This window comes from Thunnus thynnus, chromosome 1 (assembly GCF_963924715.1).
Source record: "Thunnus thynnus chromosome 1, fThuThy2.1, whole genome shotgun sequence".
Lineage (NCBI taxonomy): Eukaryota > Metazoa > Chordata > Actinopteri > Scombriformes > Scombridae > Thunnus > Thunnus thynnus.
The window spans coordinates 12,364,461-12,389,264 of NC_089517.1; the positions used below are offsets into that span (position 1 = coordinate 12,364,461).

Consider the following 24,804-nt stretch of genomic DNA (forward strand, 5'->3'; position numbering starts at 1 on the left):
AATCATGAAAAATAACAAAATAACATAACCTTTAGGGACTCGATAGGCTACTAGCTGACATGTCTTGGTAAGATCAGATGGACACTTTTTACAGTGTTCTCCTCCTCCTCCTCTTCTTCCTCCTCCCATTACTCCTCCTTCTCCTCCTCTGTAAAGACAGAGGGGGCAGGTCCTGTTGTAGTAGGCTCTATTACTTACCTGGCAGGTGATGCTGTAGCTCACACGGGGCTTGAAGAGCCTCCCTGCTTATCTGGTTATAATTACAGAGAGGTGACCTGGTTTCAGCACCGCGTCTCGTCAACAGCTCCAGTGCAAAAGCGGAGATTTGGTCAGCCCCTCCCCGCCGGGTGCTTCAGACAGAGCGGGTACCCAGGGCGCAGCCTCCGCGGCAGTTTCAGCACCAGCGGCCGGAGCGGAGCTGTCCACACATTCAGCACTTTGCTGCTGGAGGGGGGGACAAGACCTTCCGCAGGAAGAAGACAGCCAGGAAATATCTTCCTCCTGGACGCTCCGAGACAACTTATTTCAGGATGGCGTCAAAATACGTTGGCCTCTTCATCCTTTTCCATCTTCTAGCCCTGAATGTAGTGAGCCAGATATCTGCCTTCCCCACACCTACAGCCTCATCGGATGGTGAGTAGTCTTTATAATACATTTTTTTCAAGAGGCAATAGGTCAGTCTATTACTTCTAAAACAGTTAGTGGAGACATTTGGTGATTAGAAAGGAGATTTGTAAAAAGCCATAAAGTGCAATAAGGTCATAAAACTTTCAGCACACATGGCTGATGCCTCACATTTTTTAAAATGAGATAAATACCACAGGATCATCATAAACTCATTACCGATCATCTTACCTAATCCTTACATTAAAAACGTAGGAATAGCTGAAGAAATGTAAATAAAAATAGGCCACGTTGAGCAGTAGTCTACATGTGTAGGCAGTTAAAAGGATATTGTTGGAATTTCTTGGCGGTTTCTGTTCAGCTTTTTTAAGTGATTTATAATTTACTGTAGCTGTTACATTAAAGCTCTCCTTTAAATTCAGCTGCAAACTTGTTGAAAATAAAGCAAAAAAGCAAACGCCTTTAAAGTTCAGCTCCAGTTAAGCAGTGACTGTTTTTTAACGACGCCTGGACGTCCGTTAAGGCCGCTTGTGGTCTATTTTCGCCGCAGTTTAATCTTTTGTTTGATAATCCGATTAAGCTCTGCCTCTGCGGTGGTGGGATGGGAGAGCAGGAACGATCACATAAAGTCTAAAAGCAAAAAAAAAGAGAGAGAGAGAATTTGAACTGATGATAAGAAAAAACAATTCAATAAAACAAAATTTAAAAGTGTAAATTCATGATATTTTCCTATAAAATTAAATAGATTAAGATTAAGATTTGTTTTCTCTATGTGTAATTTACATCTGTAGCCTACAAAATCTGGGTTTATCAATAAAGTCTTCTTTCACTTTCCATTTTCATAATTGCATGCTTTTTTTCTGTTGCAGATAAAACTGTGTACAATAGACAGTTGACAGAAGAAAGACCACTACAAGAGCAGGTAAACTCCTCTGTCTCCATGTCTCATTGCTAAATTTCCCATCCAATATCCGGCCACATTAAGCTTTATGGTCACTTGTCAAACAACCTAAGTATTATCTCAGCAAACATTATTAATGAGCTTATATCCAGAGTGGAAATTATTTGTTCCATGTTCGTCATTTCCCCAGATTGCTGAAGTGGACAGTGTAAAGGCTGCAGTACAGTCAGCTGGTAAGTGGAAACCTTATTGCCAATCAATTAATGACTTTTTTTCCGACTGCTGAGTGGGTTCTTGTTGCAGTATTTCCAGTAAAACAGGCTTCATCTGCACTGTAATAACACTTATTAAAACCACATTGTTGTGAGAGTTCATCCGCACAATTTGTATTTCTCCGGTTTGATCATTTTGTTTCTGCTGCCGTTCAGAGAGCAAGCGTCCCACTGGCTCCAAGGACACAGAGTCGGAGCAGGACCGTGATGACTCTACCGTGCTGAAGTCGCTGGCTGACAGCCAGAAATCAAAGGAGCCCACTGAGGTGCCAGTCAAGGCGGATCAGTACATCCCAGATGAATCAGATTCCACCAAGAGCCGCCGTCTGGCTGAGGACTACGACTCCACCAAGAATGGAATGGACTACGGCAAGTACCAGGGTAGGCACCCCTGTCACCAAAACACCGTATACTAACAGGTCCTATTGCTTGTAAGGGTGCAGTGGGTGAGCTGCTGACGGCTGGTGGAAAGGTGAGGCTGTTGGCTATGAGTAAGTCTGCTTGTGTGACCTTTGCCCTCTCCGCTAAGGGCAGGTCTCATGCCGCATGCCCCTGTCTGTCTCTGGCCAGCCACCGGGCAGACATTTTAAAGAAGAGTAGACAGAGAAAACACGTGTGCAGCGTGATGGGGATAAGCAGAGACAGATAGAAAGAGTCAAAGAGAGAACACGTGCATGCAAGAGAGAAAGATTATCCTCCCTCCCTCTGAGACACAGTTGTGAAAGCTAACGCTAGGCTACTGAAGCAGCAATACACCTTCTTTTAACTATTCACAGAAGATACATGTCATGGATTTTCCTCTGCCTTTATTTGACATTCCTCTTAAAATTATAGTGATAAAGATGCAGAATCACTCAACTCTAGTCTCTAATGAAAAATGAAAAGCATGAAAAGCATTTGTCTCCAATTCTCTGAATTGACAATTCTGTTGTTTTAAAACTGAATTTTGTGCTGATGTTGATTTTCATTCATTACAGATTGAATCACTTCAGTACACATTTCACTGTATATACATATAATTTGATATCCTTTCCAGTCATCAGCATAAAGCAGAGTCTGTGAGGTGAGGTGACTCAGACACAAAGCGCTGAGTGCTACACTTCATTGATTGATGTGGTCGGCCCGGCAATGACAAGCACCTCGTCAGGTTACGCTACATCTAAATTTGGCAAGCGCAGTCTGGATTTCATTTCTTATTTCCTGGAGTGTGACAGAAATAGACCCAGTACTTGAAGGTACATCGCTGATGATTCAACCTGCTAATATGGGCAAAAGTATTCTGGTGTGGTTTATTTATTTCTCATGTGGACCTCGGAAAGCAGCAGGGACCGTTAAGTAAGAGTCAGACTGTAACAATTGTACATTTCTTACTCAGTAATGCGGATATGGATTCATTGAGTATGAGGAGAGGAGAGGAGAGGAGAGGAGAGGAGAGGAGAGGTGTCTAGTTTTAACCTTTTATCCATGATATGACACAATAGAGAGACAAAGAATAAGTACGAAAGACTGATAAGGAGACAGTAGAGAAAGGAGAAGACAAACCATGCAAGCTCCTACAAATGTTGTGTCATTTGTTTATTAAATAATACAGATACATTGAAATATTTCCTGAAATATTGAAGAACATTGTCAGTCAAACACATTAAAGACCCCCTCCAGACATGTTTTAGAAAATAAATTATGTCTGATATGTTTTTTTCCACAATAATGTTCAGCTACATTGTTAAAACTCCATAAAATTACATCAACTCCTTCGCACTCATTGAAAAATTCAGAATCTGTGAATATGCAAATATTTTTCATTTCAAATGTTTAAACTGCTGGATACAAGATGTCGGAGAAGTCCATTCTCAGTGTTTGTACACTAGAGGCTTCAAGTTTCCATATTACACTTGTGTGAGTCGTGCACTGGCTCTGGATTGGCTCCAAATAGTTGTGATGTCACAAATTATGCTTGTAGGTACAAAGAAACTTTTCTTCTTCAGCTGATTTATGCAAAAACAGCCTTCTAGTGTCAAACTCTGCATACACATCATTCTGCCCTGACTGGAGGGGGACCTTGAATTAAAGCAGAAACACCTGCTTTATACCAGTTCACAGCTAATAAGCATCTTTAGAAAGCTGAAGTTGGATAACATATGTGTCTTCTCCTCCCAGATGACCCAGAGAGCTTCCGTCAGGTGGACGGCACTCCGCTGACAGCAGAGGATATTGTCCAGAAGATTGCTAACAAAATTTACGAGGAGGACGACAGAGGGGTGTTTGACAGGATTGTTTCCAAGCTGCTCAAACTGGGGCTGGTAGGTCGTGAGCTTGTAACCTCATATGGTGTTCGATAAGACACAGCATGTGGCATGACATTTCCTCAACAGGAGATTGCTCTCTCGGTATACTGCTCATTTCCTTCACTAGGAGAGGAAAAGATGTGTGAAACGTACTTCACTCCTTGAGGAAAAAATAGTTCCAGTTGTGAATTACTTTTTTGACATTCAATAAGTTGTTTGGTCTTGAGATGGATCTCTCAGTGGCAGTGATCAATGCTGTTCTGTCTACCACATTTTACATTGTTATCATTGTTCTCAGTCTTTCTGTTTGTCTTTCTGTAGATAACAGATAGTCAGGCAGACACTCTGGAGTACCAGGTGGCCGAGGCTCTCCAGGATCTCATCACCAAAAACGCGAAGAACAATGAGATCGAGGACGGCGACAACAACCAAGAAACCAGAGGAGAGCAGGATGACCAGGGCTCGGATGCAAACGTGGTAAAAACCTTAAAAGAAGCGATAGTAACGATATTGATGTTATAACAACAATAATGACAGAAACTTCTCTCCAGGATGCGTGGGAGCAGCCCAGCGAAGACGAGGAGGACGAAGAAGGATACACCGATGACGTTGAGGATGAGGTGGACAGGGATGCAGAAGAAGATAGGGATGACACAGCGGACAACACCTGGGACAGAGATACTGAGGAGGGCAATGAAGTGAGCCCAGAGGACGGGCTCCAGGACCTGCAGTACTTCCCAAACTTCTACCGCCTGCTCAGAAGCCTTAACTCAGGTAAAAACACAAACGTACCAGAGGTCGCTTTGACATCTTAAATCACATATTATCATTGCTTCTCTCCAAAGATAGCAGTTCTTCAGATCAAGAACAAGACTAGAGAGCTGTTGTTGTCATGGCAATATTGTTCTCAAAGATGAGTCAGTGCCTGTTTTGTCCGCCTTTGTTTCCCCTGACATATCTTCCTAGGAAGTGCGGATGAAATGTGCACACTAATTATTCATAAACCCATCGTCATGACCCCTGCGGTCAAACAACATGTGGTAACATTAACACCATGGCAACCAATTACTGGTGCCAAAACATCGATACTAGACGTTGGTTTTGAGTGAGTCTTCTGGTTTGCTGTTGCAGATGAAGACGCGCAGGAGAGAGAAACATTGATCACTATCATGAAGACTCTGATTGACTTTGTGAAGATGATGGTGAAGTACGGCACCATCACACCTGAGGAGGGAGTGTCCTATTTGGGTAAGACATGACAGAACGGCGGATGTGTTTATTTATAGACGGGAACATCAAGTGCCTGAAGCTAAGGCTTCATCTAAAAGGTATCTTAGGTTCCAAAGTCCTTAAAGACTTCATTGCATCAAAGGTGAATAACATGATGTCATGTTGTGATAGTGGGTGATGAGTCAATAATATGGTACCACTTTATAAGTTGTAATGAATGGCTTTATTAATGTTTAACTAATCAAATAGATCAGTTATAAGCAAATAATAAGAAAAACTTTTTGGTTGCCAGGTTTTAAGGATTTTTTTGATTGTTTGGCCATTTACTTGAACCAAAATCCATTTATTAACAACTTGTTAGCATTTATACTTGCAAACTTAATGGATTAAAAACTTTTTATGAATGACTTAATAGGATTTATAAAGTGTAGACCTGATGAATTATTAGGAAGGAAGAAACCTATTAAATAGAAGGGTTAAACAGGTTAAAAGTGAATGCCTTTCTTGAACTATTAATAGCTTTTAACTGATCTGTAAATTATTTATTTGCCATTAATTAAGCCATTAGTTACAGCTTAAAAACTCTTTATAAATGGTAGCTTATTAGAAAGTGGAAACCATTATTCAATATTATTAATTATCATCATTTTATCTTACACATGTGAGGAGTTGCTGATGTAATGCTTTACAGTGGAACATAGTTGATTGCTTTGAAGTCTAATTTCTTGTTTTGTGTGATTTTGCATACATTCACCATATCACAGTATATATTAATATCATGAAATATTCTTATTAATATTGTAATTCCAACAATATTGCACAGCCCCTCATACAGTATGTGTTTCTAACAGAAGGATGAAAGATTCACATTTTAAGTTTAAATCCCTTAGTTGCATTAGCTGGCTAATGTGTGTGAATTTCTGCGTCTCTGTGTGTTATGAGTGCTTTTTCCTTGTTTTCTGTGTGTGTTCAGCCGAGTTAATGTTCCCCATCAGCTGGTGCAGTGGAGTGTGAATCCTGCACAGACAGATTAGTGTCAGGGGCATCCTATAACCAGGCCAGTTTTCATGGCTGCCCATCATGTTAGTAGCCATTGGAAAGGTCAGCCACCTGTAAGGGACAGCTGTCATCTCTCTTTGCGAACCTCAGAGAGCCCCAGACACAACATCTCTCTCCTCTCTCTCTCTGTTTCAAATGACACGCAATGCCACACAGAAAAAACAGAAATGCTATATAAGGAAGAAGATTTTTGTGTGTGTGTGTGTGTGTTTTAAAATCAGCTCGGCAGACAATTGCGTTCTTAACTAGGGTTGTAAGATTATTTTCATTATCTATTAATTTAATATTTTCATCATTCAGTCAATAAAACATCAGAAAATTGTAAAAAAAAAAAAAAAAAAATGCCCATCACAAGTTTCCAGAGCTCAAAGTGACATCTTCAAATCGCTTGATTTGCTGCACCAACAGCCCAAAACCAAAAGAAATTCTAATTAAAATGAGATTAAACAGTGAAAAACAGCAAATCATCACATTTTAGAAGCTGGAAACAGAGCATGTTTGCCATTTTTTCTTAATAAATGACGTAAACAATCACTTTAATTATTAATTTTGTAACAGATTAATTTTCTGTTGACCAGCTAATCAACTTAACAAAGAGCAGAAATATAAATATGTTGCTAATTATAATGAGTTTAAAATGTGTATAACCTATTATAAGAACAGTGATCGAGTACTAGTAAAAGTAAGGCTGGCCTAATCAATACTCCCTCAGATGACCCCTGTAGCAGCTGCTGGCCATTATGCTCACACAGCGGAGCAAATGACCACTGCTGATGTTACACACCACAACATAACAGGCATATACCATTACACAAGATGTGAGTTTCCTAGGCAACCCCTTAGCTTTATGTAGTATAGGTTGCGCAGGGTTAACAGGACAGAATTTCACCATCGCCTAGCAACACATCAATGTCCCCCCTCCCCACCTCTGCCCCCCCAGCTGCCCATAATGCTCCGATGAGTCAGACAGGTACACAACTGAATACACACAGCTATCAGTCAAAGATAATCTGCCTGAGGGTGATACAAGCCCAAAGATAGAGAGAGAGATGCAGAGGAAGAGAGCGGGGGAGGTAAAGGCGGTGTGTTTGTGTGTATGTGTTTGTGTGGGCAGAGGGAGAGGATGAAATAATGGGCTTCCACTGTGCTACAGGTGGGAGGGGGCGGCATGAATACACAGAGAAAGCACAAGGGAAAGAGAGATGGTTAGATAATAAGAAATAAAAGGAGGCTGTAGTGAACATAGATGAGTATGGAAATCATAAGGCTCAATGCGCAGTTATGGAGGTGAAGTTAAGCCTTCCTGTTTCAGATATCTTATCTTTTGTCACAGTACAAAACTCCTGCAGGATCTGGACCCGAAGCAGAAAACATTTATATTTTTATGAGTCAGACTTAAACCAATGCGGAATTATCTTAAAGTGCGCCAATGGCCACCAGATACTAGCCTCCAAAAATCCCTGGCTCCCATTGACTTCTATTCAAAAAGTGTCACCTTCTCTCTAGAAATACTAAGTCACTATATTTTTTTCCAATGAGTCATTATGGTCTCAACTGCTAAATTTGAGCCCTCTAATAGCGTTAAGTGAACTTGATATAGAGGATTACATACAGTTATTAGATCATTTTTACACTTTTGTTTATTCATGTTCTCAACTCCTCAAATAAATGTGATTATTTTTGTTATATGTTTGGCCCCCAGTTTTACCTTTTTATAATGAAATCTAACTCTTTTGTGCTGTGTTCAAAAGGTGACACTATAAACTTTAAGGTTTACACGTGAATCTAGAGGTAAAAAATTACAGGATTGTGTCTTTGTTTATTAAATAAGTGGATTCATTATCCCTACAAAGGCTGTTTTTGGCAATATTCAGTTGATGATTCATAAATAAATTATTGAAAATGAAAATGGAGAAAAATAAGATTTTGTTTATTACGATCATCACACACTCGCATGTCCTTTTCGTTAATTGGATGAAACCCTTTTCTAATGATAATTACCCTCTGAGTCACACTGGAAAAGCGAGGGGCTTTCAAGCGGTTAAGAGGCTTTTCATTCATCGTCTGTACAGTGAACTGACTACACAACGCTGATTAAATCTAACATGAATATTTGGCCTGTCTCACCCACCTGTAGAGAACCTGGATGCTATGATCGCCATGCAGACCAAGAACAAGCTGGGCAAGTCTCTCGGGGCTCCTGATTTCACCGGATCCAACGGTAAACAGCCTCACAAGTCAAATATGTTCAGAAAAACACAAACTTGTTTATTAGAATATGTGGAAGTACATAAGCTTGACTGTGAAAGTACGTCTCCCCTACAAAATATGGGGAAACCTATGGGAATAACTTAATCTTGGTGACCAACAGCATATCCTGAGGTCTTTTAAAACTTTTTAAGTTGTACAAAAGATGTTTATTTTTCTCATTTTAGTCTTCATGAGGATTAGTTTGTTGCCAGAATGCTCTCCATAACCTCACCCACCAGTTATGGGGATACATTTCTAAGGGCAGAAACACATGGTTTGGTTGGGTTAAATTTACCTTTACATATCTCCACCAACAACTGAGATCTATTTTCTCACATATTATTGATTCACCCTCTGAAAATAGCTTTACATTTTTATCATTCCCTGTACTGTTTCCTCGCTCTAGGAAAATACTTGGATGAGGATGACAACACCAAGGCCGAGGCTGCCAAGATGCAGAAGGAGTATGAAAACCTGAAAGACTCAACCAAGGAGGAGCAGCCGTCAACTGAGACCAGTCAGTCCACAATCTAATCCTGATGACCAGAGGAAACATGCGTTTAGAAATTTGATTATGTGTTAAATACTTTTATACAAATTTTCCATTTAGCCCCCGAAAAATGATGAACTATGTGCCTCTTTTTTCCTTTTTTTTCCTTTGCAATATGATTTCATTGTTTTGTTTTGTGTCACATTTCAAATAAATGCACAATTTTCAAATATTATTATTCTCAAATATGCAAATTTACATCAATTTCATGAAGCAAAAATGTTCATATTCACTCTACTTCAGTAAACAGTCTTCTAAATTTGTCTGAATGCGACGGCTGTCTGAATGCGACAGTCACAGCTGTGACGGCAGACCTTTTGTTTTGACTCAGCGGGGCCAACAGGAAATAAACAACACTGTGCAGTCCAGGCCAATCATAGCTAAGTTCCTGAGTGTCCCTGAACTAGGCCAGTCCAATAACACTCACAGGACAGCCTATCACAGCTGCCATTATTTTCTGTCCCTGTACACTGTCCTGTACTCACGCAACAGCCTAATCCACACTCACACAGACACACACACAAACACACATGAAAAAGGAAAAACAAAATGAAACATAGAGCAGGATTACCCTCAGGACATTTATTCCAGCAGGAAATGAAGTAAATCCAGAGTAATGTCAACTAAAATCTGTGTTATGTATATGTTGACAGGCTGCACTGAGTTACATCATAATATTTATGGACATATGAGGGTCATATGTCATTAATCAAGCAAAATTCTTACATTTAATCTGTGGTTAAGCAATAATCTAATCTTGATTGGTAGCTAGCTTCAATTTTAATCTCTTCATCTTTAATCTCTTAATTTTCCTCATTGTCTTCTAGACAACTGTTTACTTCAGATTACTTCAAATTAACTATTTATATGAGTTCTGTTAACCAACATGTAAATAACAGAAAATAACCAAGAGGCGCGAACACAACCAAACCAAAAAAAAAAAAGAAGGAGGGATGGGGTGGATTAGGAGAGTGGGGATTGGGATTGGGGTGGTGGAGGGTTACCTGTTCATTGCAAATCTTGGGCTAGATTGAAATAATATGTTATTTTATGGAGTCTGTCTTTGGGGTAAATCTTATTCCATTTTTTTTACAATGTCTGATTGTAAAGGTTAATCTTTTCATGTCCAAAATTTGTTCTATTATTCTATATTCTATGATAGACGTGAATTTAGTTTTGGTGGATTTGGCTGTTTCCATGTCCTTGTCACCTGCTTCATGGCTGTTGATTTTATCTTTCCTAGTAAATTAATACCCACAATATTTTCTAGTTTAAAAGGTCAATAAATTAATCAAAATTAAACTTTAAGGTTTTCTCAACCTCTTCCCAGAAAAGTAATACAGGAAAAGAATGTGTGTGTATAATTTGCTACGTGTTCCCCACATCCTCTCCACCAACTAGTCCCTCCTAATGAGTAACATTTCCGATACTTATAATGCATAATAAAATATCTCATGCTCACTCTCCCAGCAAATTCCTGCCACAATTTTGATTGTGATGTCTTAAAGTTTCCAGTCTTCTGCTGATATGTTCATTTCTAATTCTTTTTCCCCATTTCTCTTTTACTTTATCACCACAACTTTAATCTCAAACTGTAGATTTCATATACATATCTCCCACGTTTTCTGCATGTGCATGTCTTATTGTGCTGCTAGTTCAATATGAAAGTACAATCCTGGCCGCCAGCGTGTTCCCATTGCTACAGAAATTTAAAAACTGAAGCAAAACTCTTGCTTTAGGAAAATGTTGTGGTGTAAATTATTAATAAGTGTAAGGCAGCACTGTCTTACTGTTTGGTAGAAACTATGCTCTTCTGGAGTATTAATGTGCTACATAAGAAGTAAAGAGAAATGATTTTCTGTTTTCTTAAACATAAAACGGGAGCGTTCTCATGTCTCCTTTTTTTTATTTGCTCCTTCTCTAAACTTCAGATCAGCCTGGCAAATCAGAGACCTATCTGGAGGCCATCAGAAAGAACATCGAGTGGCTGAAGAAACACAGCAAAGAAGAAGGCAAAGATGGTGAGAGACACTCATTTTGCTTAGTAACCAACTAAAGAAACCAACTGCAGACAAAAATTCACTAACGTTTCCATTTTATAAGTCTAATTAATATGTTCTCCCCTGTCCGATCTTGGCTTTAGTTGTAAGAGCTAGAACAAGAAAACATCTTCATTTGCAAACCTCGTGTCCTCAGTAAACTGTGGGGGGTCACAGACAGGTCTAAGGCGACACACTGAAGAACAAAAAAATTGAAGCCTCTTTTGTTATCTTGAATTTGCAATTAAAATGAGTGTGGGATACTGGATAGATGCTTCACTCCAGATCTCATGAATATGGATAAATCTTGATGAGCCTGTCCTAATTACTCATGATGCAGCTGCTTTGTTCAGAGACAAAAGTCTATTCATTTATTCCCTCCTACCTGTTCCTCAACATTTATGGCGTGTGTCTGTCCAGTTGAGCACACGTGCAAATGTGTAAAAAGGAGATGTTATTGCAAATATTGAACCTAGTACATAATTAACACTTCTATCACAACATCACAAAAACGCCACGAACAGACCGTCAATCTCTGCTCATTTCTCAAGATGTATAGCACATGTTTGTGAGTGCATCTCTGTGATACAACCGTACCAACACTGTTAACTGTCACTGTTCATAAAGAAGCAGCATGCGACCCAGAAACTGCACCAGTCTGCAGAGCTGTGAAAACTGTGATAGCCTGACACACAAAAGTCTGCTGTTCGGCTCTCCGCAGTGTAAAATCAATGCCCAGTGGTGCTTAATTAAGCAGCAGAGAATGAAATGTTAATGAGTTCCCACTATTCAGGCCATCCGTGCACTGGTGATCATCACATTAGTTCTTCTCGGACAAAAAAAAAAAAAGTTCTAGCTTAGTGATACTTATACGTACAGTTAATGTTCACTGACCTGATCTAATCTGAGCCGATCAATATGTGCTTCAGCCGCTGAGGACAGAGGAATTACAGATAAAAAACAAAGTTTGACCCAGATTCCTGTGTGCATCTTAAAAACCAAAGAAAGAAAGAATGCCTTCAAAGCCTGACGCTGAGCTTACAGAGCTGGAGTGTCCAGAGCAGAGGGGCCGGAGCAGCAGGGAAGTTTTGTTCTGTGCTCATCTCCAACCTGGCTCCATATGGGACACTTCATTAGCATTCTAGTGCGCTTAGCGGTTGTCTGGGACAACAGAGGCCTCCCCGCCTGCCTGTCAGTGATCTGGGCAGAGGAGACAGACAAGCTCAGAGTGAACACGCACTCAGAGAGTCAAAATGTGCCCTCGCCCAATTTTCCCAGGGTGGTACTCTCAGTGACTAAAATGATACACCGTCTGTTCCTACTCATCCATCACACCTTGTATCACATTAAATTTCTCCCTCTGCATGCTCTCTCTGTATTTTAGTTTATCTCCAGTGAAAGAACAGCAGGTGGAGTACAAAAGCCTTTTCAACCAAAAAAACAGTGTCATAGAAACAGCGTGGGCAACAAGCCATTTATTGTGTTTACTCTACCAGAAACACCCATTAGGACAATCTCAGTGGACTGTTTGTGTGTAAATGTGTGCGTACCTGTGTGTATGTTTGTGTGTGTGTGTGTGTGTGTTTGTGTGTTTACGCCTACACGCTACACAGATTAGCCAGAGGAGCAGATGGACGTAGAGTCGTCATCCTGGTTTTGGCTCTGGGGCTCCTCACAGCCAAGACTGAGAGAATCAGTGCTGTGTCTAATCACATTCAGTTAATCCCTCACACATGTCATGTTTGTCATCGGTAAACTGTGTGTTGCAGCAACTGTATCTTGAAGCAACTCAATAAATTGCCGTAGCTGGAAATGTTAGCGTGACTTCTGGGCTGTCCTCTGTCCTTCTGTTCCCTCTTTATTCAGTCATTCAGCACAGGGGGAAGTGGTGCAGCAGCTGTTTGCTCACTCTGAAACTCATTTGTTGCCATGATTTATAATACAGAGTTGGTTCATATCTAAATATAGCTACATCATACTGCGGCCTTATGGTACTATTTTAAAAGGCAATGACTTGTCCAGAACAGGGTGGATACAAACTGTGCTTAATAGAAGGTATAATTATGATATCATTGTAAGAAGTGTAACTTAACCTATTATGTTTCAGTCAGTGATCTTTTGACCTCCTTATTTAATGCTTGTACATGTTATCTTCTACCACAGACATACTAACCCTGACCTCAATCCTCCTTGATAATGAACTACCGAACCAGATTATGGCTTGTTTGAGTGTCTTGTCTTAAGAAGACACTACTTCAGGATAGGATTTTGATGTCTGATCTGTCTTATGATCTTCCTCTCTGTGTCCCAGATTATAAAACCCGTCATTTGCTCTTGTCTTCCTTTCTAGATTATGACCTGTCCAAGCTGAAGGACTTCATGGACCAGCAGGTTGACTCCTACATCGAGAAGGGCATCATCGCCAAGGGCGAAGGTGACACCATCAAGAGGATCTACAGCAGCCTGTAACGCCATCATCCATCATCCAGCCAAACTCTGGCCTAAAACACAGGACTGAATCTGACACTAAGATCTGCAACAGAACCCTAATTTCTTACAGTTATTTCCCATGGCATGGTAAAGTATATACTATGTATTCAAAACTACCTGCTTAGAGGAACTCCTTTACTCTCCCATACATCCCCCAAACATATCAAGAGAAGGGATTTAACAACACTATCAACAAAACAGTAAAAATCATTCCTAACTGATAATATTTGCACGCCAAGATTGCAGAGTAATAGAATATTATTGAGAGAGAATTTTATGTAACTGACTGACGCATCCAACTAAATAATAGCATTTACTCCATCTTGACCCTCGTGGGAAATTAATGTTATGAGAGTATGATGCTGTAGCTTCGTCATCAACTACTGTTTCCAATAAGTTTTTTGCAACAAATTACATATATATCAAATTGTACTCATTATGTGTAACCTGTCTTAGCCTATTATATTTCTTTTTCCGGTGTATATGTAAGATCTTAATGTATTCCTGCTTTTCATTTTACCAAAAATATATTTGTTGTGTATCATCATGTCAGTGCCCTCTGTATTCCTTTGTTCCGTTCTGCTGTAATTCTTCTGGGGCCCACTAGGGGGCGACGAATGAATCGTTTTTCTCTGCACATCTCTGTGAGTTCAACATTTCCATCTCTTTAGAGACACAAGATGAAGTATTTTTAAATGTAAATATCTGTGATTTTTTTTCCTAAAGTGTAAAAGCAATTAAAACATTGCCTTTTCTTTACCTGTGTACTTAACTCACTTAAAACTCACATCCCCACATGCTCACAAGAACCTGTCATGAAAACACTCCAGATCTTCATGTCTTGGTTTAAATACTTATTTATTCTCCCCAAATAAAACCAACATAATTTAGAAGCACATTAAAACAGCTGTAACAGACAGTTCTCCACACACATAAATAATGCATTCACACTTCAAAAAAATAGAGCAGTCCCTTCTGTTCCTAAAGAAAACGCTTCAATGAGGCAAACGGAACGTGTTGAAAGGCTTGAGTCCATCCACCGCTTCTGTTTGGGGTTTGCTCATACAGGGTAAACACTGATGAGGAAGGCCTGAATATACTTTCCAATGATGCTATTCTAAGAGGGGATTTAGAAAATCAGAAGCGGTTAGCAAGGCTAACAAGCTAATCCTTCTGGAATTGCTTAGCGCTCTGTGAGTGAGTGTGTGTGTGTGTGTGTGTGTGTGTGTGTGTAAGTATGCAGCAGGTGGTTTCTATACAGCAGCTTCACAAGCATATGATGAATGGATGGGCACATGTGCTAGGATATAAGATGCTCCTCTGCACTGTAAGTCTCCCAGTAAAACTTTACAAAACAATAACAATCATATACATCATAATAATTGCATATCAATAAATAAAAAGGCAAACATGACACATTTGTTCAACATCGTTTGGTAAAAGCAAAAAAGGTAAAGAATAAAGCATGAGGTCATGGTGTGAAAAGTGTTTTGTGTGTGTATGTGTGTGTGTGTGTGTGTGCATCAGAGACAGAGCTCCAGGTAAACAGACTCGTCCTTTTAGATCTCCTGGTATGACGTCGTGGGGGCCGTGTAGTTCTCCTCACTGCTTCTGGAAATGAGGAAAAGACAAAACAACTTTTACGTTTTTGGACATTTTCCACAGTGGAAACACATTTTAACAGGACTGCACACACACACACACACACACTTGATTTGAACTCCTCCCATCCCTTTCTCTCTCTGCGTAACTGGTCACCACAGTGTCTAGGTGAGTGTGGTGTGTGTGTGAATAATGGATGAAGCTAATCAAACAGCCGTATTGTTCTCAGCTGCAGCCGAGGGCTCATCTGGCGAGGAAATGGCCTCCCAGTATCACACAGCTCCATCAGAAAGTTTTACTTTTAAGCCAGCCACGATTTTACAAATTATTGGTGTACATGTCTAAAAAATTCAGTATTCGTAAGTTGGGATAATCAGTAATACGGTTAATTAGGCGATGAAATACAGCAGCATTGAAATCAATAGCGACTGAAAAAAAGTTTTCCAGGAGAAGCTGTAAAAAAAAGTTGCTACAGGGTGGTGGATTTTCTTTGACTGTCTTACACGTTAGACCGTCGGAGGGATCAATCTTTTAAACTAAGAAGAGCTCAATATCAAGCGCTCGGCACAGTTCTACAGACCTCTCATGGAAACAGAATAGAAGTACAATAGATGCCAAACTTACTAATTTCTCGCAAGGATGTAGCGGAAGATAAACTTAACCCGGTTTACTCGGCTCTTTTTAATCACAGCTAAACAAGTTGTATGGATGGAAGTCCCCCTCTACTCAAAAATGAGTTTCACTTATTGTTGTTATTGTAACTTCACTTGTTGGATGTTTGAGCTTCACTGTGCAGAATGATGCATGTGGCTGCTTTCATCATTCATCTGCTGAAGAGGGAAAGTTTCTTTGTGTTCACCAGAAATCTGAGTTTAAAAACATGCACGTAGAAGCATGATTTAGTGACATCACAAATAGGTCGGGAGTCAGTCATGGTCCAGTACGCAACTTATACAAGTACAGTACAAATACACTGAGAGTCCATTTTTCAGTGAAATATTGTAGGTGGCGTCTTGTTTCTAGCTGTTAAACTTTTCAAATGAAACATATCTGCATATTCATTGATTATGTAAGTACATTAGTAGCTTTTAAGAAATGTTTTTTAAGGGAAAAACCATATCAGGCACACATTATCAAAATCATACAAACAATAGTAGTCCACATTCTAAGGGTGTGTTTACAGGGTCAACAAGAGACTGGGTGTTTGCTGTGATGACCTCCAGATGTTGGGACGGCCTGCTCGATGAGATCAGACTGATGGACTCTTGTTCTAAGCTGCTTTTGAAAGTGCATTTTTAATCGCAAGGCTTTTCTATAATCTATCTCTATGACTAGTAGAATTTGAATTGAAGTTGTCATAACTACAGTTACAAGTGTTTTTGTGTTTGTTGAAGCACTTTATAATTCCTGTACTACCATACAAATAGCCGACAGTTATTATATGATTATTATAAATGTAAGTGAGGTCTTTGTATCGAAAAGCAAGTTAAAGACATGATTTAGTTTGTGGTACATTTGTCATGTAGAATGTAAATAATGTAAATTTATGGTAATATCATAGTAACTAACATCAAACTACTGTATTTATAGGTTATATGAAGATATATGGTCTAAAGGAAATGCATCAATCAGTTTATTCCCTTCAGTTAGCTTAAGAGATTTGTGGTTTGTTTCATACTTGGGAGGAAGCCAAACAGGCATGTGGTCTGTGTTTGCTCTGTGCAGAAACAACGGAGCAAGCCTCTGTTTGTCTAAACACACTGCAGCTCCACAGGCCAACGTTTGATGTGGCTGGAGTCAGAGACAGGGCGGCTTAACACAAAGCAAAGCTTTGCTTCAGCCGATAGGTAAACATTTAAAGATGAATTGAAAACCTTGTCTGGCACCTTTTACTCAAGGCTTGTGCCTTCGAAAAATGAAACAGAGGTCTTGGGTTACTGGAACATCACAATTAAGCTAAAAAAAATAAATAATTAAAACTAGAAAAAAATAATAGTGTGATGTCCTGACACATTGACAGAGCCTATCTAATAGTATTTGAAGTCAAAATTTAAAAATTCAAATAGCTGAATTGTAGGGATATATACTATGGTAATGGTATACTAGATGACCGATGTGACCCTCTTTATTCTTTCAGGAGAAATTGGAAGTCTTAATTTTGCATGGTCCCACCCATACCAGTAAAAATAGAAATCAGATACAATGGGCAGCTGATGCCAGTGCAGCTGCCAAAGAGGTCCGGTAATGTAACCCTGTGTTACTTTGCTTGACCCTGAGGACCACAGCGAGGAAACTAACGTAACAGCTGCTACAGGGAGAGTCTGTTGTGAAAACATAATAGTTTGCGCAAAAAAAAACCTTGAGAGAGCCTGAAATGTCTTAAGACTGCTGCAGTGTGACTCAGTCCTGACTTAACTGATAGTACCAGAGAGAGTTTCTTCGTGACTGGGTGCATGCCAGGCATCCATTACTACCCTGCTACTGAGCATTCTCTGTCTCAACATGCAGTCTCAGGAAAATATGTTCAGGCCTGATTCAGCAAGCCTGATCTCCTGCTAAATACTGGACTGTTGCACAACTCTGGCATCCGACTAGTGAAGCCGATCTGCAAAAAACCCCCGATTCCTGTCTTCAGTCCATCCTACTTCTGTGAGAAGATTTTCACTCCTCTGCATTTTGTGTCTGTGTGCCTCTGGATTGAGCTTTAGACGCTCACCTACTGTGCCCAATTTCCTAGAAGCATTTCAAGGCTGAGATTATGTGCGTCTGTGTGATAAGATCATCTGCTTTTGGGAAAAGGGGTGTTGTAAGCAAGCGTGCACATTAACACATATAATCACACTAACTCCCAGTTTGGCAGGCTAGAAAAAATGACTCAGCATTTATGAGGGAAGAACTGAGCTTGTTGACTTATTTCAATTTAGAGAAATTCATAAAGAAAATGACTGTGCCTGAGCTTTCACAAGCCTGGTATAAAAGAGTGCATGGCGCTCACATGCAGGAAACAAGCAGCGGTTTGGCAGGGGCTTGTTTAATACCTCACCTTACTTCCTCTTCTTTCAGCCTACGCGCTGCCTGCTTTGACTGTTTGATTTGCAAGTCCAATCTGTGTAAGAAGTCTTTGGCTGAGAGCTCCTCTGGTTGGGGCTGGGGGGGTTTGGAGTCCTCAGGGGGCGGGGAAGGGGGTGGTGAAGGTCCCTCGATATCCTGCAACATAACACAAGGTGTATCTGTCTCCTGGCACGCTGCTTCGCCGTCCCCATCGGGAGACTCCAGAGACAGTCCGTTAAATATGGAGCGCTTCTCCGACACCACGGGGATGTTGAGGCTGTTCTTTAGAAAGATGCAGTCGTTGCTGAACAGCTTGTTGGCTCTCTTGATTTGCTCCATCTGGCATTTTGGGGTGACAGCAAGAAGGACAGTGTTAATAGCAGCTTCTCTCCACCATGATTACTATCATTACTGTTCTGGTTCTGTGTCCGCCATCTACGACCTTAAAGTCCAGATGAAACAGCATTTTGAGACTATCTAACTCCTGTATTGTGACATATTTCCGAGTGAAAAAGGATAGACAGGTGGGACGAAATGTTGTGAGGGATTTGATTTGAATGTTGAAAAGTGGGTGTATCATAATGAATCTTAGCTCTGTGCTGCTAAAAGTTGATTGATGGATGGATGTCATGATGTTATTGGTTGAAATTGTTTGGTTCAAGCCTACGTAAGCACACATCGTATTTTGTTTTACAGGCAGAACACATGATTGCATTTTGACATAATACAAAGAAATGGAATGAATTGTAGTTTTTTGGGATATATTGTTAAATAGGTGCACAATATGACTGGGAATGTGATCTGAAAGGGTTTTAAAAAAAAATTCATTTCATCTTGACTTTAAGTAACAAATATAAGGTGTCTCTGTTATTTTGTCCACCTGACAGTCAGTGCTTAAATCTTTTTGATTCCATGCAAGTAAACCAAAAGTAAGAGAGTTTTACTTTAAAAATGCTTTCTTAACTGGAGACAAATGCAGCTGAAACTGCATTTAGACCATCATAACTCTCCACTGAAACTCACTGAATCAATACTTTGAGATTCTGTTTGGTTTGTTGGCAGCTGTTTACATTTTTGAAATGCGTAAAGGAGGTAATATTTCATTATATGTTGTATACAATATTTATGTGGAGGTACTCAGGATAGAAGCAGTGGAAGGCGAGCCAATATCCAATATTTAATAAAGTAAGTAGATATTGTACTTTAGTGGTGCAATTAATCAAATTACGTAGGTACAATTGAAACACAGAGCACGTGGGGGCCCAAGAGGTCTGATGGTCTTGGGTCCCTTGGTGCAGTTGCCACTTTGCCTGGTCGGTAATCCAGCTGTTGAAAGTTGAGTAAACAAGCAGACTTGATAAACTTTTCAGTTTCATTCAACTGTCTGAACTGCTTTGACTTTGAAAGCTGCATGAAATGGTATGCATGACTGGAAAATCTGAAATGAAAGTTCAATCAGGAAGCACATGATGAAAAGAAGAACGGAAAAAAGACTTAGAGGATGAGTTCAACACTTTTCAAGTCTGTCTTAAAACATCATCAGGTGCCCGAATGAAAATTAAACAAGTTTTGCTCACAGTAATCATTCCTCCTGCTCATACTGGCTATTAGAAGATCCTCTCCGAATGTGTTTACAATGTAAGTGATGGAAGTCAAAATCAACAGTCCTCGTTTTGAGAAAATATGTATTTGAAAGTTTATCTGACAATAATATGAAGCCTCAGCTGTCTGAGTTAGTCAAATAACTTGACTGTGTTTTCCTGTCCAGCTGCAGTGGAAGGATTGTAACAAAAAGATCGAATCACTTACATTGCCAGTGTTCATTTGAGCACCTGACTTTTGCTTTAAGACACACTTGAGGAAAAATGCAAACATATCCTTTAATGTGTTTGCTCACAGCTTCATCCTACAAGACGCTACAACAGCATTTCTTCAGAGCTCAAGTTTATTTTGGTGTATGAATTGACTTTAAAGGGGAATCAGACCATGGTGTGTTGACAGATCAACAGAGGATGCTCACATGATTGATAGTCAACAGGCGTGATTTTATCTGTTAAAAGTGGTAGAGTGCATGACTCTGATTTCATATCCCATCCTTTCTTCTTGTCAAGGTGAACATCAAAGTGTAAACTAACATCGCAGTGGCTGTTTGGCAACCTTACCGTGACACCGTATTTGAGAGCAATCCCTTGCAGAGTATCACTGTCTGTAACCCGATGCTCTATGTATTTCTCCCCCAGAGAGGCCGTGACGCTGGCTGTGCTTCCGTAGGAGCGGATCTTGGTCCGGGCCAGGCTCTGGGACAGTTCGCTCTCTGACTCGGAACCGGACCTGGACCGAGGGAAGATGGGCTGGCCGAATCGTCCTCCTCCATCCCGCATCGGCAGGACGGGCGAGAACTCCGCCATCTTCTCGTGAATAAATAAAGAGCCCGATTGCCTCTGTGTGTTTTAACGCCCCACCTGACTCGCTGTAATAAAAAAAACCCCGGTGATTTACGCCGCAGGGAGATTCCCATCCCCGGTCATATTGTGCCTGTCAGCTGAGGGAGTAAGAGACATGTTTCGGGGACCACTACCTCACAGTTCGCTTTTGTCATAGATCTGTTACGTAGACGTAAAGACGTAAAGAACGTCCGCGCGTCCAGTCCATGAATGTTGGTCCAGTCAGGAAGTGTTCTACGAAGACCCGTCCTCCTCGGCTTCTGATTGGCTCTGACCTTGACATTGTTACGCCTCATGTCTAAATCTAACCAATCTAACCAACGAAGTTAATGAGTACTAGCCAATCAGAGGCAGAGTGGGGCGGTTCTTCGCAATATAGATGTACGTCGCCGCTATGCGTCTGCGCGGTCGCCATATTGGGGCGGTAAATCTCTGCTAGTAAACAACGTGTATTGAGAGCTGCAGACTTCACTACAAAATCGACTGCAACTCATTTAACTCTGAACCGATTTTCATGAAATTTAGTTTTTTATAGACGTGAGAAAGTGAACATGATACTGGTGACTTGTTGGGATTAAACTCAGTTATGGGGCGGATATAATCAGCTCTATGGAATAAGACCAAGCACATCATACTCTGGCTGCAAAAAGCTATTGTAACCATATAGTTTGTCTATAAACACATCTTTTCCAGTCTGATAATGATCGTTTTTATTTTAGGGTTACCATCTCTTTTCAGTGGGTAACTATTTTACTTACCTCTCATACTACAACACTAATGTTCATACACAACCTCATCCATATATATGTTGCTGAATCACAGCTATTTATAATGAGAATGACAACACGAACATCCTGTTTGGTGCGTATCGTCAATAAGGTAGACACCCTCACACATACACTGACAAACAGGTCTTAAACTCAAATTTGTCCTCTGTTTGTGTGACAGAGTACACACACATGCATAAACTTGCCCCTATTGACAGTATTTTATATACATTTTAAAACATGTCCTGGAGGGGATCTTTAAATAGACTAGTTTTATTCAGCCAACTGCCCCAGTAGCCTTATTTGAACCTTGGTTGTCTGTCTGTTTCCAATCATCAGGGAGTACCACTTTAAGAATTTAGATATTCAGAATTCAGGTATTTATGAGTGCAAGTGTAGCTAATTCAAGCAGTGATATTACTAAAACTATGACCTATTAATCTGATATTCCAGTGAAACCATATTCATGACACTATGAAGATATGGCAAAGAAAGAATGGAAAGGGAGTTGCTGTTGTTGTTACCTTTGTATGTAGCATAGTTATAAAAATTCAAATGTGGGGCCAACATCTTGTACCTAAATTCTACTTACACTTTGAGACAATTTCCAAAAGACAATCACAGCAGGATTGTCATGATTGTCAAAGCAGGCAAATGACCAGTTAGTGATTTGATCAAATGCAAATTTTGTTTGTTAACAACAAGGCTTAAGGCAACACCTGCATCAGTCTCGAGTGTCCTTGATTTATTTACTTTTAAGGCCTTTATTGTTTTAGTAGGTCTATACATTGTGTTTACATGGTACATTTTACTAAATAAAACTGCACATAATGAATTTACCACAAACCAATTACTGATAACTAATACAAAGCTGGCCCAATAATGTGGAGTCAAATTTATGCTCATCATCCCTTCTTGTAGATAAACTACTTGCTCTTAATTGCACTGGCCTTGTAAAACAGCTGTAAAATAAATAAATAATAATAATATTTGTAAAAAAGTTCCTCATTACATGGCTACACTGAAAGGGCTCCAGGTCTTTCGGTCTGAGATTGAGCATCTTGTTAACTCACTTTTGTTGTGATAATGAAGGAGTGGAGAGATCCTTTCACATTGGGTAGAAACATTCAGCAGGTCACTGTGATCACTAACCATTGCATGTGGCATCTGGAGCCAATGCTGCTAAATGCTGGCTGACTTTTGGATCTGTGAGATGAACAGTCTCATGACCTGCTGTGCATGAAAACAACATGTTTTCCATTATCACCACATAAAAAAAAATACATATGGGATTTTCCCGAGCCGGGACATTGGTGTCAAAAGTCTGTCAAATGAGGAACTGACTGTTGATTCACCAAACTGAAAATATTCCGTATTCCCTGAAATACATCAGTCATACAAACAAACCATTCACCTTTGTTTTTACAATTGAAGAATAACAAAAGGTTCATTCACCATTCAAGCATTTGAAACCACTTAGGTTGGGAACCACCAGACTAAACTAGCTAACTGTATATAAAGTAGTTCAAACTAGCTCCGCCTCCAACAGCTACCACAGTAACATGCTGCTCTAACACTGATGCTTCAGTATTAATAATCTAATGGTGTCATATATAATAATATATCAGTCAGAGGAACCGAATCACTACCTTCACTTTAATACTTTGAAATACATTTTGCTGCTGATACTGATGTACTTTTAGTTAAGTAGGATTTTTCATGCAGGACTTTTACTTGTAATGGAGTATTTTTACATTGCTGTATTGGTACTTAAATGATCTGACTTCTTCTTCCACTGGTATTGAGTAAGGTTTTAGATATGCTTCCTTGGTGTTGAGCCACGATTTGGAAGACTTCTGTTTTAATGTAAAATTCTAATCGCAGTTTATTTAAATTCCATATTGCCTCTATCAAAATCACATTTTGAACCATATGAAGGGATTTTGAATGTAAACTAATTTTAAGTTGCTGTTTGGTTACAGTAATTACATTGTCAATTCCCATTCCTCAGTAAATACATGTTTTTCATATATGACACCGATGATAGCTAAATAAACGACTACATTGAACAGGTTGAGATGCAATAAAGTCTCTATTAACTAATCTTTTATTTTAAATGTGGTGCAAGGGAAACCTGTGTATCTTTTATTATTATCAGATATCAACCATGCAGTCTGAGTGTGAGGACTCAATTTTTGAGGATACTGTAAAATGAGAAGCAACAGGCCAGTTAATCATTGCAGAGCTGCAGATAAAAGACCATAAATGAATAACAAGATAAATCCTGGTTAAATAAATTACGTGATAGCCGTGAACTCATGAAGGACAGCACTCTTCTCATCATGTATTCATTACTGGATAGTAGCTGGTGGAAATTTTCTGTGCCTCCTGTCTCCATCGTCTGTGCACCTGGGATGGTCCATGTTTATTCAGGATCCAGAATGGCACTGAAATTTGTTTTCTCCTTTTTGATTTACTGTGTGCCGTGTGATTACTTCTGCAAACAAAGTGGTGGAAGAGGGAAGCAATAATGGCACAAAAATTATTAACATACTAGGTAATTTCAATGTAGTGGTGGTGAGATGTAGTAATGTGTTGTTTGACGGGAACACAAAGACTGCAGGTGCCACTTTGGGATACACAGAATGTACCTTCATGAAATCTACTTCACTGAGGAACAAATATTGTAAAGCAACAAGTGGATTCATGATCTCTGAATGATTCATTTATTAAATGAGTCTCTCTTGGCTAAAGATGGTCATGTGGTAATCTCACTGTCACTGGCATTTTCTAATGGAAATCAGATCATTAAGAGTACAAAGAGGGACCAGGAGGAGGGAGCTCAACTCATTAATTATACATGATGTTCTCAATGTGAGATGACACTTTTTAGATTGAACTGCAAATCAGTTCATTATTTATGTCATACCTGCTCCACATCTTTGATCTAAACTTACCCAATTCAAGTAGGTACATGTCAGTTCCTGAGGCATAAATCACTGATTTTTTGTGGAGGAAAAAATCTGTTGTCATCCAATTCTTTTCCAACAAAAGTTTTTTTTTTCTTTCAGTGAGCTCCTAGGATAAAAGCAGTAAAAACAACAATAGGAGACTGCTCCGGAAGACTGACCCACAATAGGAATCGGATTACTTCACTTGCATTGCCCCACCCTCTCTTTCTCTTATAGGCAAATATAAACAAAGGACACAAAGACAAGAGGAAAAGAGGGAGGATAAGCA

At 39.7% G+C, this 24,804-nt stretch overlaps 2 protein-coding genes across 2 annotated transcripts; one reads left to right on the forward strand and one right to left on the reverse strand.

Annotated features, from left to right (window-relative positions):
- The first annotated feature begins 138 nt into the window (after positions 1 to 138).
- On the forward strand, positions 139 to 14,459 carry scg3 (secretogranin III). Its single transcript, XM_067584922.1, has 12 exons — positions 139 to 633; positions 1,494 to 1,546; positions 1,716 to 1,758; positions 1,954 to 2,178; positions 3,955 to 4,097; positions 4,404 to 4,559; positions 4,634 to 4,856; positions 5,214 to 5,330; positions 8,509 to 8,592; positions 9,028 to 9,138; positions 11,103 to 11,192; positions 13,561 to 14,459. The coding sequence occupies exons 1-12, from the start codon at positions 531 to 533 to the stop codon at positions 13,677 to 13,679; spliced, it is 1,467 nt and encodes a 488-aa protein (XP_067441023.1). The 5' UTR covers positions 139 to 530; the 3' UTR covers positions 13,680 to 14,459.
- Positions 14,460 to 14,539: 80 nt separating this feature from the next.
- lysmd2 (LysM, putative peptidoglycan-binding, domain containing 2) lies at positions 14,540 to 20,959 on the reverse strand. The gene is made up of 3 exons (XM_067584936.1): positions 20,516 to 20,959; positions 18,346 to 18,692; positions 14,540 to 15,311 (listed from the first exon to the last, which is right to left on the reverse strand). The coding sequence occupies exons 1-3, from the start codon at positions 20,759 to 20,761 to the stop codon at positions 15,260 to 15,262; spliced, it is 645 nt and encodes a 214-aa protein (XP_067441037.1). The 5' UTR covers positions 20,762 to 20,959; the 3' UTR covers positions 14,540 to 15,259.
- Between the last annotated feature and the right edge of the window lie 3,845 nt (positions 20,960 to 24,804).